Genomic DNA, 12,659 nt, shown 5'->3' on the forward strand with positions numbered 1-12,659 from the left:
CAGGACTCATTAGTTTTCAGGGAGGGACTTTTGATAGTAAATAAACACATGAACAAACAATTGAACAAAGCAAACAAGCAAACAAAAGAAGCAGAGGCTAAGAAAGTTGAAGACTTGCACTGCAGACACTGTATAATATCTAGTATTCCTAGACTCGCTGAGCTTGGGAGAACTGGAGAACACAGACAACAGTTGGGAAAAGCTGAGTATAGTGGGTGACAAACCAATCAGCAATGCAAAAGGAAGGAAGCTGAAACAGAGAGGAATATGATGGAATGAAATGCAGACAAAATTTATACAAGTTCTCAGATTTGTAAGGAGAAAATATGAGGAAATAGATGTGAAGCCAAAATGATTCAAGAAGTGGGTACTGTAGTCAGGGCAACTGCAGCATTAATGTTTGGACTGGCTGCAATCAGAAATGTATAAAGAAGCATATGTATATTAGGAAAAATTTCCCACATGTGGCATTGAAAAAGGGAAAATGCGGCAAGAAAAAATTCTCATAATTAGAAACGTGAAGAGTGCTCAATTGTTTGCAGCTCCTTCTGCAAAAAGTGGTTGATTCCAATAGGAATTTCCACTGAAAAGCTGCAGCAGGAAAATGAGGACACTGGATCCAGGTAGAGGTGCAGTAGTCAAGAAGGAACAAAACAGGATATAGAGGGAGAACAGTAAATACTATATTAGAGCTTCCAAGAATATTGCAAGTTCTTTATTTTTTATTAAACTTCCTGTAAAAAAAATCACGGAAAATGATGAGTTGTATCAGTAGGTTTGTGGAAGGAAAGGATACCAAAGATCTAGTGTCATATCCAATTTTTATCCAGTTTTATATCAATATTTAAGTGTGCCAAATTCTGTGGAGACCTCTGATTTGCAAGACCAGATCATGTAAGAGATCCATTCATCAGGACTCGTCCAAACGCTGCCCAGTTCCTAATTAATTTCTAATTAAAATTTGAGTCATCTACCTATGCCCTATGATTACATTTTCTGTAAAATCAGGCTTCTGCCAGGATCAGTTGTGAACGTGGGAGACGTACAGGTAGCACTGTGGCTACACTGGCAAGTACTTATGGTAGCTCAGTTCATTCCTTTAGAGGAAGACCAAAAGCCAAACTGAACTGACCCCAAGGCAATTCTGTGGTTCTGTGCTTGGCTGGCAGGCCATGCTTTCACCCTGATGTCTGCAGGCTTAGCAATTTAGCTGCCAGAGCCTGAGGTTCAATTGTTAGCTTGGCTTGAGCAGCCCCAAATCTTGCTGTCATTTTGCCTTACCCAACAAAATAGCATTTGTTGTGGTGTTGCTTATTACTCTTGAGTGTTTAAATCCAATGTTTTCTTCATTTCTCCAATGGTTTTTAATTGATTAGTTTGCATGCTTTGTAAATTAAATCAATTCACTGTGCATTTGTCTTGCCAAATCTTTACTGACTACATTAAAAAACACCTGTCCCAAGTGTACCTCACTATGAACATGGTACTGCCCAAGAGCAGCTTTCTACTATGGTTTTTTTCATCTATCAGGTAATCATTATTTACCCGGCAATACTTTTTCCTTTAGTAGTAGTACTTTTTCCTTTCTTGCTTTATATATAGGCATTAGAAAGAATATCCCCAAAAACATTTTTGAAGATTTAACTTGCCACAATTTACTAAGTCAGAAATACATTTTCAGAAGAAACTAGAAGGAAAAAGTGGACAAGAGGAAGGCTGTTAGAAGGACAGGGTACTATAATCCTTTTACTAGCCTCTTCAAGGAGCTGTTGCAGGAGTCTCCAATAATTTTCTCTCTATGTACCTACAATTATGAGCACCATTTCATCTCTTAGTGCAGATTCAACCCAGTTTTCAGGAAGAGATGTGAAAACTTTGTATTAACTTTTTTCTTTTATATTTAGTTTTTATATTACTTTCTGACAGCTTGGACCGACTTTCATATTAGAAAATGTTGGGTGCTTCCTATTAATTATATATATATATATAAATATAAAATATATATATAGGTGACCATATATATATGTGTGTGTATATATATATATATGGTCACTTATTATCTTCAGACATTACAAGTGAGCATCATGTAGACAGAAATTAAGAAGGCCAAGTCCCCCAGATTGTGAAAAAAATGGGCTTAATTTGAAACAGACAAGTATTTCTTTAGAAGTCCAGAGGACTCCTCGGATGCTTGGGTCAGACAAAAGCTTTGCTGCTGTCGCAGTTGAAACCCTGGTCTGAAATAATGAGAACATTTCCATTTATTTCAGTAGATTTTAGCACTGTTCTTAATTGCTTTGCAGTGCTCACACTCCTTCTTCTTTGAAGGGTACTGGCATGACAGCCACTTCCATAGCTCCAAAAACCTGTGACCTGGCAACAGGTGGCTGAGTTTTACGAGAACCTGCTCTCCAGCCCAAGCTCCTATCAGCCGTCTGTGCTTTGATGCCATTAGGTCTCAAGAACAGCCTGTTTGGGTTTCTGACAGAGTAGAATTCTGTCCTATCAAGATGCAGAATGCAAGGCTTTAGTCTGTGGAGAATTCCTAGTAAACTAAGATGAATTGGCAGATGACTAATTTCCCAATGAACTTGAAACTAAGGAGCTCTTTATGGATTATATTTTCCACACATCATAGAAAACCATGTCCATAGTACATATTAGCCTTATTCTAACTCAGTTCTACAGGACCCCATCAGACTAAATGGTTTTGAGTTGTGTGTTTACAAGATGGGACCATGACACAACCAACCTGACCTCCATCTAGCTTAACCCATAACAAGCAGCTCTCCAGCTCCTCCTTACCTGGTAAATCATCTTCGTCTTCACTGAAAACGTTTGGATTAAAGACAGGCATGTTAATGTAGTCCATTGAAATCTTCCGCACTTCTGGGAGATATATTGTCATTTGCCTGGGCTGCAGATGCAGCAAACTGGTTTTATATATTACTAGAAAAAGAACATAACAAGAAACAAAAAAGTCTGTTACACAAATAGCATGTAAATCTAAGGAAGAAGCAATTCAAAACAGACAGAAGGGCTATGAATATTGTTATTTTGTATATATCCGCATGGGCAAGCCATTATTTGTCAAATCACTATGTAACACAGCATAAATGGAATAAAAGAGATTGTTGCTTTCAGCTATTTCTCTTTAAATGCAGCATCACTGTAATTAAATAATTACTTCATCTTGTATTCACATCTATTTTTATGGAAGGAAAATACTTTTTTCCATTATACTTTTGAAACTTTTCACCACAGGATGCTACCAATTTACAGGGGAAACCTGGAAAACTCTCAGGAAGGAAATCTGCTGATGGTTACTATATACAAAGAAATCCCACTTGGCTCAGGAAATCTCTGGGACACAAACCATCGGAGACTGGGAGAACATTTGAAAGAAGTATCACTATACATTTACTCTACACTTATATCCTTCCCTATCTGCCACTGGCAGCGAGAGAATTAGAATGACCTGTGTTCATTCAACTGCTGATAGCAGTCCATATAGCCACAAAAGCCATCCACCTAATTCTGTATCCAGGGCACCCTTTATGTACTCCTGACCCAACTATATAATGGAACTTAGGACAAAGTAAGTTTTCTAAAGAGCTCATTAAACTGCTAGACTTGTGTTAATATTTCAGTTCAGAGCTCAGTTCTGTGAGGTGGTACCTGTTTTTTAACCAGCCTTCTTCCTTCCCAGCAGGTCCACTGGGCAGAACTGGCCTACCCAGAAAAAGGTTGATGATAGACAACTGCTGCTGTTAATGATGGCTACCAGACTACTGATGCTCCAGCAGAGCATCAGTGACGAAGCTCTGCACTGACTTGAAGTCTTAAGCATGAGGCTGTAATAGCTTTTTTGTATAATTTGTAGCTGAATAACTATAAAAATATGACTTTTAAAAACACTTGTATGGCAGTAACTTAAAACCTATTATTTCTATAGTCCTCTTACAAAACTCTTTTTTTATTTGTGTGGGTTTTGTTCAAATAAACTGTAAGAACAGAGGTCTGGACTCAACCGCTGATTTACTTTTTTATTACAAGTGAGACTTTTAGCATTTTATCGATCATCTTGTTACTGTACTTATAGATTTTAATCTCCTTTAGTTATAGTGAATTTAATAAAATCTAATCCCCACAGTACACAGAAAATAAGTGTTTTGTTAAAGAAGCCTTTTGATCACTTAAAAAAATCTCATGGCATAAGTTTCTTGTTTGTTAGAAAGAAATTGACATGCAAAAAAAATGAACAGTTTACTTTTACCTGCACCAAGGTTAGTTGGTAGGAAAGCAGCCAAACCCACAATTTTAAATTTGGTTCCCCAGATATTAGATGTGACCTGAGCAAGGTAGTTGTGCTGAAAAACAAAAACATGGTAAAAAACCTGATAAAATCTGTATCAAGCTCTAATAAAATACTGCAGAGCAATCAAGCTATTGCAAGTGATAATGCAATTTCAGTCTATCTTGTTTTTATTGTATTGAAACAGCCTAAAGTGCCTATGTAGCAACAGTTTTACACAGTCATTAAGAAGACTCATTCTGATATCTTAACACCATCAGAAATGATGTATGCATCAGCCACAGGGTGCTTAGAACTATTGAAGATCCAAACAACACTTAGTGGAGAATGCCTGCTTAGTGAGAACAGGTCTGTTTTCTGGCACTTGCTGCTCCTGCCCAGCAGGACCACGGCTATTCAGAGATTGATACACCATGCCCGTTGGTTCTATGCTCATGAATCACTTTATAGAACAGTAAACAAGACAAATTAATTACTCATAACAGCAAACATATATTCCCCTGCAGCTCCTAAAGCAACTACCCAAACTGCTGCCATGGTACATATGTTATGGGTCAGAAAGACCAACAGATTTTCCCCAAAAGGCCAGGAGTTATGCTGCTGTATCAGGAGCAGGATCTAAGCCTCAGGTCTTCTGCTATATTTGAAGGGCTTTTGGTCCTATCTCTGTGTAAATGTTTAGAAATTTTCATAAAAAGGAAAAAGTTAAACAAGAGAGCAGAAAAAAACAAACTAAACAAAAGAAAATTAAAATAACATAGGCTGTTATTCATGAAATATACAAACCAGACAGTTCTACAGCCTGCTAAGTTTCATTTACCCAGAGGACATGAACACCACAAAAAGCACAAAGTGGTAATTCCTTTACTTCCTTCCTTCCAATTAAGACTGTTTTGTGTTAATTATGAAACAGATCATGTGGTCCTCTGAAGCAAACATTTCCTTACCTCTGCAATCCCTAGCAAAGCAAAGAATTATGGTGGCATTAAGTGGGTCTGGAAACTGATGAAGTTTTTCACATACACTTTCAAAAAACTAACAACATCACCTAGAATGAAACCTCTCTCATAGATTCACACTGACAAAAGTAACTGGTCCTGGTACTTACCAAACAACACCTCATACTCCATTGGCACTTTCAAACATTAGTGCTGAACTGGAAAATGCAATTCTCTAGTTCTATCTACTTAATGTAATTTAATGCAATTTTTCATTGCTGATCATTGGATCTCTATCACAACATATTGCCTCATGAAAAAATGCATTTGAATCAGGTATGGTAACAATGTGCACAATACCTGAGTAATATCTTCTAAAGGAAACTCTCTTCGTGTCAGGCTTGGAGAACCAATAGAGGGTTTCCTTATTGGTAACCTTGGTGATCTTGAGATCTCCTGTGCAGCTCGTGACATCTTTGGAGATTTGCGAGCTTCAATATTGATTCTGCAGGTAAAACAATACTTGGAATCAACAATAGATAAGCTAAAATGCACCAAACTCATATCTTTGAATGGAAAGATGTAAGAAGACAACTGATAGGATGTCCTTGAAGTGACTAATAAAGACTGTAGAGCCTATAGGATGGAGAATTACGGGTCAAATTTGAAGATACAGAAGACATGACACGCTTGCAGTAACTCATGCTAGATGCTTTCTAATTAATCTAACAAAGTTTACAGCAGTTCTGCCAGATACAATGTATTTTCCAGTAATCCCTAAAAGGTGTAGAGATGAGTGATCTCAGCGTACAGACTTTGAGCAAAGTCTCAAGAAATGAGAACATGACACCTCAGCTGACAGATTTTCACGTTAGTATACAGCAAACAAAGGCTCCATAAATGTTGTCAGTGTTCCTACCTTAAACCAAAAGTTATTTCTACCTCCCACTATACAAGGGGGGTCAAGAATACCAGATCTAGCACCTAAAGAGCTCACTGGCAGAAATGTAACAAACAAAAGTAAAAAGCAGCCTGCTTAAGAACAAAATATATTCCATAGTGGCAAGAGAGAAAAAAAAGAAAAAGTGGAAGAGTTTATAAAATCTTTCTTTGAGACTGCCTGAGGCAAAGTTGTGCTCTATTGTTTCCCATCACATTTTGTCCCAGAAATCTTCCCCAAAGTCCAGCTCTATGCTAGTCTCTGAGATCACCCCAGATCTGCACCCTGTAGAGGACCCCAGTCTTACAGAGAATTCCTATGTGCCTAAAGGAGTTTACTTTCTCATTTTACAATGTGTCAAGAGAGGGAAGGAGAGGTAGGGAGGAAGAGAGGAGCTTGGGGAAAAAGAAGTACTATCCAAGACGTTATTACCTGGGGAGTTTAGGTGATTTGCTAGCTCGACTGATTTTTGGAGATTTCTTTGCTGCCCAGTCATCGCTGAGTTCGATGTCGCTGGAGTCAGAGCAGTTGCAGCTGTCAATCACAGTGGAAATCAAGCTGTTTCCATAGATTTCATCTATCAAGACAGGCCCCAGAAAATTTAAGTGCTGCTTCAGAAAACTGGTGTAAATTATAATTCTCAGTCATCAGAAGCATAAACCTGATCTACAGGCAGCAGTTGAAATAAAACTTTGCAGAGTAAAATTAAATGTTCTCCACTCTGCCCTCAAACTCCAAATTTCCAATGGTTTGAACTCAAGTGAACATCATTCAGAGGGATGAATAGCATTCAACTGACTTTGAAATTGAGACTAAAGAATATTTTCTGCTAATTAGCAATCTATATTCCATTACTCAGAATACAAGAAGTTCTTTTCTGTAAAACAGAAAGGGTATAATTTTAGAAGCTTCTAGGTCATGCTAAAGATTTTTTTCACACTAGGAAAAAATATCAGAAAGCCACCATCCATGTTGCATATATGTATTTTTTAAAACTCCTGAGGATTTAATATCTGAAGTATTGCTAAATCATTTTTACACAGTGCAACAACTGAATCCTACCTGCTTTTCCGTCTGTTTTAGGATCCATGATGACAAACTCCGGCCGCAGCTTGCTGATACGACGTCCTTTCAGAATGGGCACCAGTCCCCCAAGGTATTCCAAGTACAGTGTATAACATGGACCACCAACCTCTGGGTCATCTTCCGTCCGCTTCATGGTGCAGTGAAGCCGTTCATTACCAGCTGTTGGGTAGCTGACAAAATCTCTCATATTGTTTGGGTCTGGGATTGGAGGCTTAATTAAACAGAGGAAGGAAAGAGAAAGTTTTCCAATATTGGTTGGGGTTTTTTCCTGTGGTGACTTAATTCCAACACAAGTCACTGAACTTGAACCCAACTCTAATTTGGCAGGTGAAGATTAGTATAGGTTACTCCACGAGTTATGCAGGACCCACATGCAAGACAGAATGGCTTGTGTGTTATTTAGTAAGGTCAAAAACAGTTGTACACAGAAAAGTAATACTAATTACATCAAAAAAGAAGGTTGAACCTGTGGTCAGAGCACTGAATGAGACAACAAACCTGTCTTCAAGTTCCAGCTCTTATCAGAAACTTCTTTTTGAACTTGAGTAATGTGGTCAAGCCAATCTTGTCTCCTGCAGGCCCTCAAAGTGAACCTGGACACTCAGATCCATTCCTGGTTACTATTGGTACATGCTATGCCACTATGCTACAATGCTGTCAACTCTGGAAGAAGCTTCTACTTTTTATATCACTTCCAAGCACATGTCCCATCCTAGCTGAGGGCCTATTTATGTGCCATGTAGAGAAATACAAACACAAAGCTTGGGTTACTTTGCCCTGCTTGCCAGCACACTGTATGAATCCATGAAAAACTCAGTCCTAAAGCAGTAGGACTGCTTTTGTCTAGGACAACATAGCCAGTGTAACACAAATACTATTAATGTCTATAAGTCAACAGAGTTTCTTTTAAAATGAAATTATAAGAAAAAAAAAAAAGCTATGGAAAAAACCAGGCTTCTTTAACCTGGCAAATGGGTATAAGCTGAGAAGTGACCTATAATGTGGTCCACAGGCTGGAGGGGGGAAGAGGAATGTACACAGGGGAGAGGGTGCCTTGCCTAGCACTGAAAGCATGGCTGACAACATAGGTTCAGTGGGTGACTGGAATGAGCCAAGGTCAAGTGTAAGTGCTGATGAGGCTCCAGAAACAGGCATGAAACAGGACAAGCACATGGCTTCTGGAAACCCTGCTCCCACCTCTCAGCTACACAGCACCACAACCACGCTGCATCCTCGCATCTCCTCTAGGAGGTGACACAAGGACTGTTGGCAATGATGTGCCCCTGTACTGCCCTCTGACCCCCACCAGGCCTCCTAGCCAACTGCTGCCTTCATCCAGCCCATCCTGTCCCCTCCCCTGCCTTCCCTGACAGCCAGGAAATTGTCACTGATGCTCTAGAGAAGGGTGACTTTGGAACAACATGGAAAGCACCCTGGGGAGAATCTCGGATGGAAAAAACTGGAGACTTCCAGCCTGATAAATGCTCTGCATCTTTGGAGATCCAGGAGTTATGGTTACAGCAAGGCATTTATTGTTTTTTGACAAATGAAATGATTTACAGTTGCACAAACTGCCCTGATTAGCAGTACCCAAATGGAACCATGCTGAATTATTATTTTGTAGGCATAATTTGTTCTCATTTAAGCTGGGTCAGCCCCACTGATTTCAAATTAGTTGTTCTAGCTCTGCATTGTTTTAACAAGGACTTCTGGCTCAAGAGACTGCTGTAACACATACACAAAAAATCACAAGAATGTGTGTTTGAATGTCAAGCATTTACCAGCTAATGCTCTGGTTTATAGGCAGTGATAAACAGCTTGGAAATCCCAAGATGTTACTGAGGGCAAAAGCATGAAACAAACAGGTTGTGCAGATGATTTTGCTGGTGGTACAGTAAAAGGTGTGATACCTGGTTCATTATTCCATAGCACTGTTGGAGCAGTAAGATTAGCAGAACTCAGTGTTAGTAGAAATGTTTGGGCAGCCCCAGGTTTATGCCTAACCTTCCTTGCAATATAAGCACTCATGTGAAATGTAGAGGGGCACTAGTTTTACCCCATTAATCCCTCCTGTAACTGTGACAGAACATTATAACCAGCATGAACTTCTTCAGAAGTCTTTGTGAATCACTAGCATATTCTACCCTTGTTATCTCCATGGAATAATGCAGATCAGCATGTGTGAACCTTCTTTTCAGATTTTTAATAGGTACCAAATGCATCAGTGAGGTCTTGAAGAGGATGCGAAAGCTTTTAAAATTATGAAATCTTATAATGTAGCCATTGCCACTTAGGAGCACCATAGAGGGGAGAGATCTAGTAAGACTTTTCTCTTCAAAATGCACACATTTCTTTCTTTTTACCTTGATTGTTGGTATGAAGGCAGTGGTGAGGTACGAGCAGAGCCGAGGGGGGAGGGTCAGCTTGCTGATGTCCTTGTCATCCCGCAGGCAGCTGGCGATGGTCTGCTGGCACAGCAGCTGCAGGCTGGAGACCCTGTGCTCCACTCTGACAACGTACAGCGCGGGCCCCGACGCCATCAGCAGGCGCGAATCCCTGTGACCCCAACAGATCGAGATGATGGGACGCTGCATGAAGAGCAAAAGGATACAACTTCAAAGGATTTTGTGCAAAAGATCTATTTCCAAGATGGCTGCACAACGAGTGATCACATGAATTCAGACTGATCACATTACCCTAATTCTTCCAGAAACTTAAAGCGCCCACCACTGCCCCCAGAATGTGAACATCTCAAATAATCAAAAACAGCAGTTGATGCTTATTCAGTGCTTTTTACTCAGGATGCTTAAACCCTTTACAAAAAGAATCAGCTATCCAATCCAGTACCTAGATAAGATAAGTGACTTTAAAGATACAGGGTGTTAAGAAGTAGGATCTTTTAATGCCATATCCAAATGAACTATTCAGTCATCTAATCAGTCTTCCTCCACTGGTAACAGTTCATCTTTTACTACTGAAAAGGTAAATTGTATGCCCAGAGATACTTAAAAAACAAGCAGAGAAAACTCAATCAGCTTTCTTGTCTTCTGCCAAGTCTTCTGCTGCAGTGTCTCCTTTGAACTGAACCTTCTGCTGCAGTGTCTCCCAGAGGAACTGAGCTGTGAAAGAGCACCAGGAACACAACAGAGAACGGCCTTTTATCCTCTACTTGTCTACGCTCAGAAATGTCCAAATCACGACAGTAAAACCAGAACAAGTCAGGGCCAACTGGTACTAAATGTCACAATGTGGAACAGAATAATGATAAACAAACACTGCTGCTTAGAACATTTATTTCCTGATTGCAAGGAGCTCCCTAAACTTTCCTTCTAAATCCCATCTTTTCTTGTAAAATAGCAGTCTGTTGTGACCTCCTTTAGCCCTATTATCATTCCTTTTGCCCTTAAGTGTTACTTGCACCCACCTGTCATCTCGCTTTCTGTGTTACAAAGCACCTGCATTTGCTTATATACACACACCCTGTGGTATTTCAATCCCATCTGCTACCTCTGTGCAAATAAACAAGAAGAGGAAAGATGAAGAATGCTCTGAAGCAGATTGTCATCAGTGAACTACAAAAGATTTACTCCTTTCTGTGAAGGTCTTCTTTGCTTTCACCATCTGTGACACTCAGAAGTTTAAGCAAACATGTTTTTCATCTAAATAATCAACTATATTTATTGAAAGGTCAGGGTATCTTTGGAATATCTTTTCACAAGACACATCAGACAAGAAGACAGGGTCAAGACACCACCAATAAGAGCTTTTATTCACTCCTCTATTAGCAGTATGGTACCCAGATAGCAAGGTTAGATCAGCCCAGCGGTTACTCATCTGGTCTGGGGAAAAAGCCTCCCTTCCATTTACAAATTCAAGATGCTTAAAGGCAAGAAACTGGGAAGAGATGGTTTTATGTGACTGATATGAAGCAAAATGCAGCTGGCACAGCACTATACCAATGTTTATCATCATGATAAAGCATTGGATGAAATACTTTCTCACATAAGAGATCTTCCCTATGTTACCTTATACTAGATTTAAATTTTAAGGAAAATACTGTTTTTAAAGTACAAGGAATGAAGGAATTTCTTTTAAATTACATCTAGGCAATACCACACACACTCACCTGCATGAAGGCACAAATCTTCATGCTCACTGATATGCAAACAGAAGGAAGCAACACATGAACCTTGTGATTTTCACAGTAATTACTGAGTTAATTTTGTAGTGGAGAACTTCAAAATAATTGAGAAATCCTTTGTGTACCATCAATAATTCTATATGGCTTGCCATAACTATTATCAGTGGGATACAGCCTTACATTTGAGGAGAGGTCACATGAAGTATCCCCTACTGATTGGGATGTCATGATTTGTGAGTGTGACTCAGCATTCACACTGTCTGGCAGCAATGAGACAGTTCAAGCTGCTTACCAAATAAATGCAATTGAAAAGGCACTGCCACAAGGTAGGGACCTGCCACATCTACTCTATGACAGCCTGAGAACAGCACAGTAGAAGTGACCCTGATTCTCCCCAAGGGTTGAATCGCAGCACTGTCTACCTGATCATGACTGTGGGATCCAAACTGCATCCTGCTGTTCACCTTGCATCAGCTACAGCTTACCTATAAACACAGTGAGGGAACAGACAAGTATGTGATTTGGCACACAAATGTTTATTTATTGGATAGACTTTAATGGCAGAAGTCGAATAGCCCAGCTATCATAATCCAATGCAGCATGCCCAGACCTGGTGTCTCACACTGCAGCTATTATAACCCAGTATATCACACCCAGCTAGGACATTCTTCATCCAAATAGAGTAATATAAAACCACCTCTTTCCTCAGGTTACTGCTGCATGCAGAGAACATCAGAGGCGCAGATAGTAGCAGTGCAGGAACCTTTGCAATCTAAAACATGGTCTCAAGGGAAAGGTTCCTCAGAAGCTTTGAAACACAGGGTAGGACTTCTGGCAATACAGCACTGTGGAGCTCCGAGGAGTATAAAGAAGTTGAAAACTTCACCACTGTTTCCCAACAGGCAACCATAATTGAGTCATCTTCTAAACTACTCAGTGTATGATGCTCCTATATTCTGTTTATGAATGTATATGCAAACAATATGTGAGTGGGTGGCTGCTTAAACAAGCACACACACAATACCTGCAAGTGCTGTACTGTTTGTAAATCATGACATTTCTACTCTTCCATTTGCACAGTTAGTCTCCTCACATACCTCATTATGTTTTAATATTTTCAACCTCAACAAAGAGCACTTGCACCCCAACACCAGACACACCTTGCCTTCAATTCTCTGAAATGATCAAACCCTTGGTGCTCCTCCAGCCCAGTGTTCAGCAACATTTCATTTACAGTGA

General features: G+C 39.7%; 1 protein-coding gene across 4 annotated transcripts in view; it reads right to left on the bottom strand.

Moving 5' to 3' along the window:
* Positions 1-12,659, bottom strand: part of TULP4 (TUB like protein 4) — a 148,156-nt gene that overhangs the window by 12,661 nt on the left and 122,836 nt on the right. For 3 of the 4 annotated variants that reach the window (XM_021540430.3, XM_021540432.3, XM_021540431.3), the window contains exons 8-13: positions 9,643-9,867; positions 7,256-7,490; positions 6,626-6,770; positions 5,614-5,758; positions 4,277-4,370; positions 2,806-2,949 (exon numbers count right to left, since the gene is read on the bottom strand). In XM_021540430.3, coding sequence (XP_021396105.1) covers positions 2,806-2,949; positions 4,277-4,370; positions 5,614-5,758; positions 6,626-6,770; positions 7,256-7,490; positions 9,643-9,867 — 988 coding nt within the window. Of the gene's footprint in view, positions 1-2,059; positions 2,950-4,276; positions 4,371-5,613; positions 5,759-6,625; positions 6,771-7,255; positions 7,491-9,642; positions 9,868-12,659 lie in introns of those variants that run through there. The other variant, XM_021540433.2, reaches the window with a different exon arrangement.

The sequence above is a fragment of the Lonchura striata genome, chromosome 3, assembly GCF_046129695.1.
Source record: "Lonchura striata isolate bLonStr1 chromosome 3, bLonStr1.mat, whole genome shotgun sequence".
Taxonomy (NCBI): domain Eukaryota; kingdom Metazoa; phylum Chordata; class Aves; order Passeriformes; family Estrildidae; genus Lonchura; species Lonchura striata.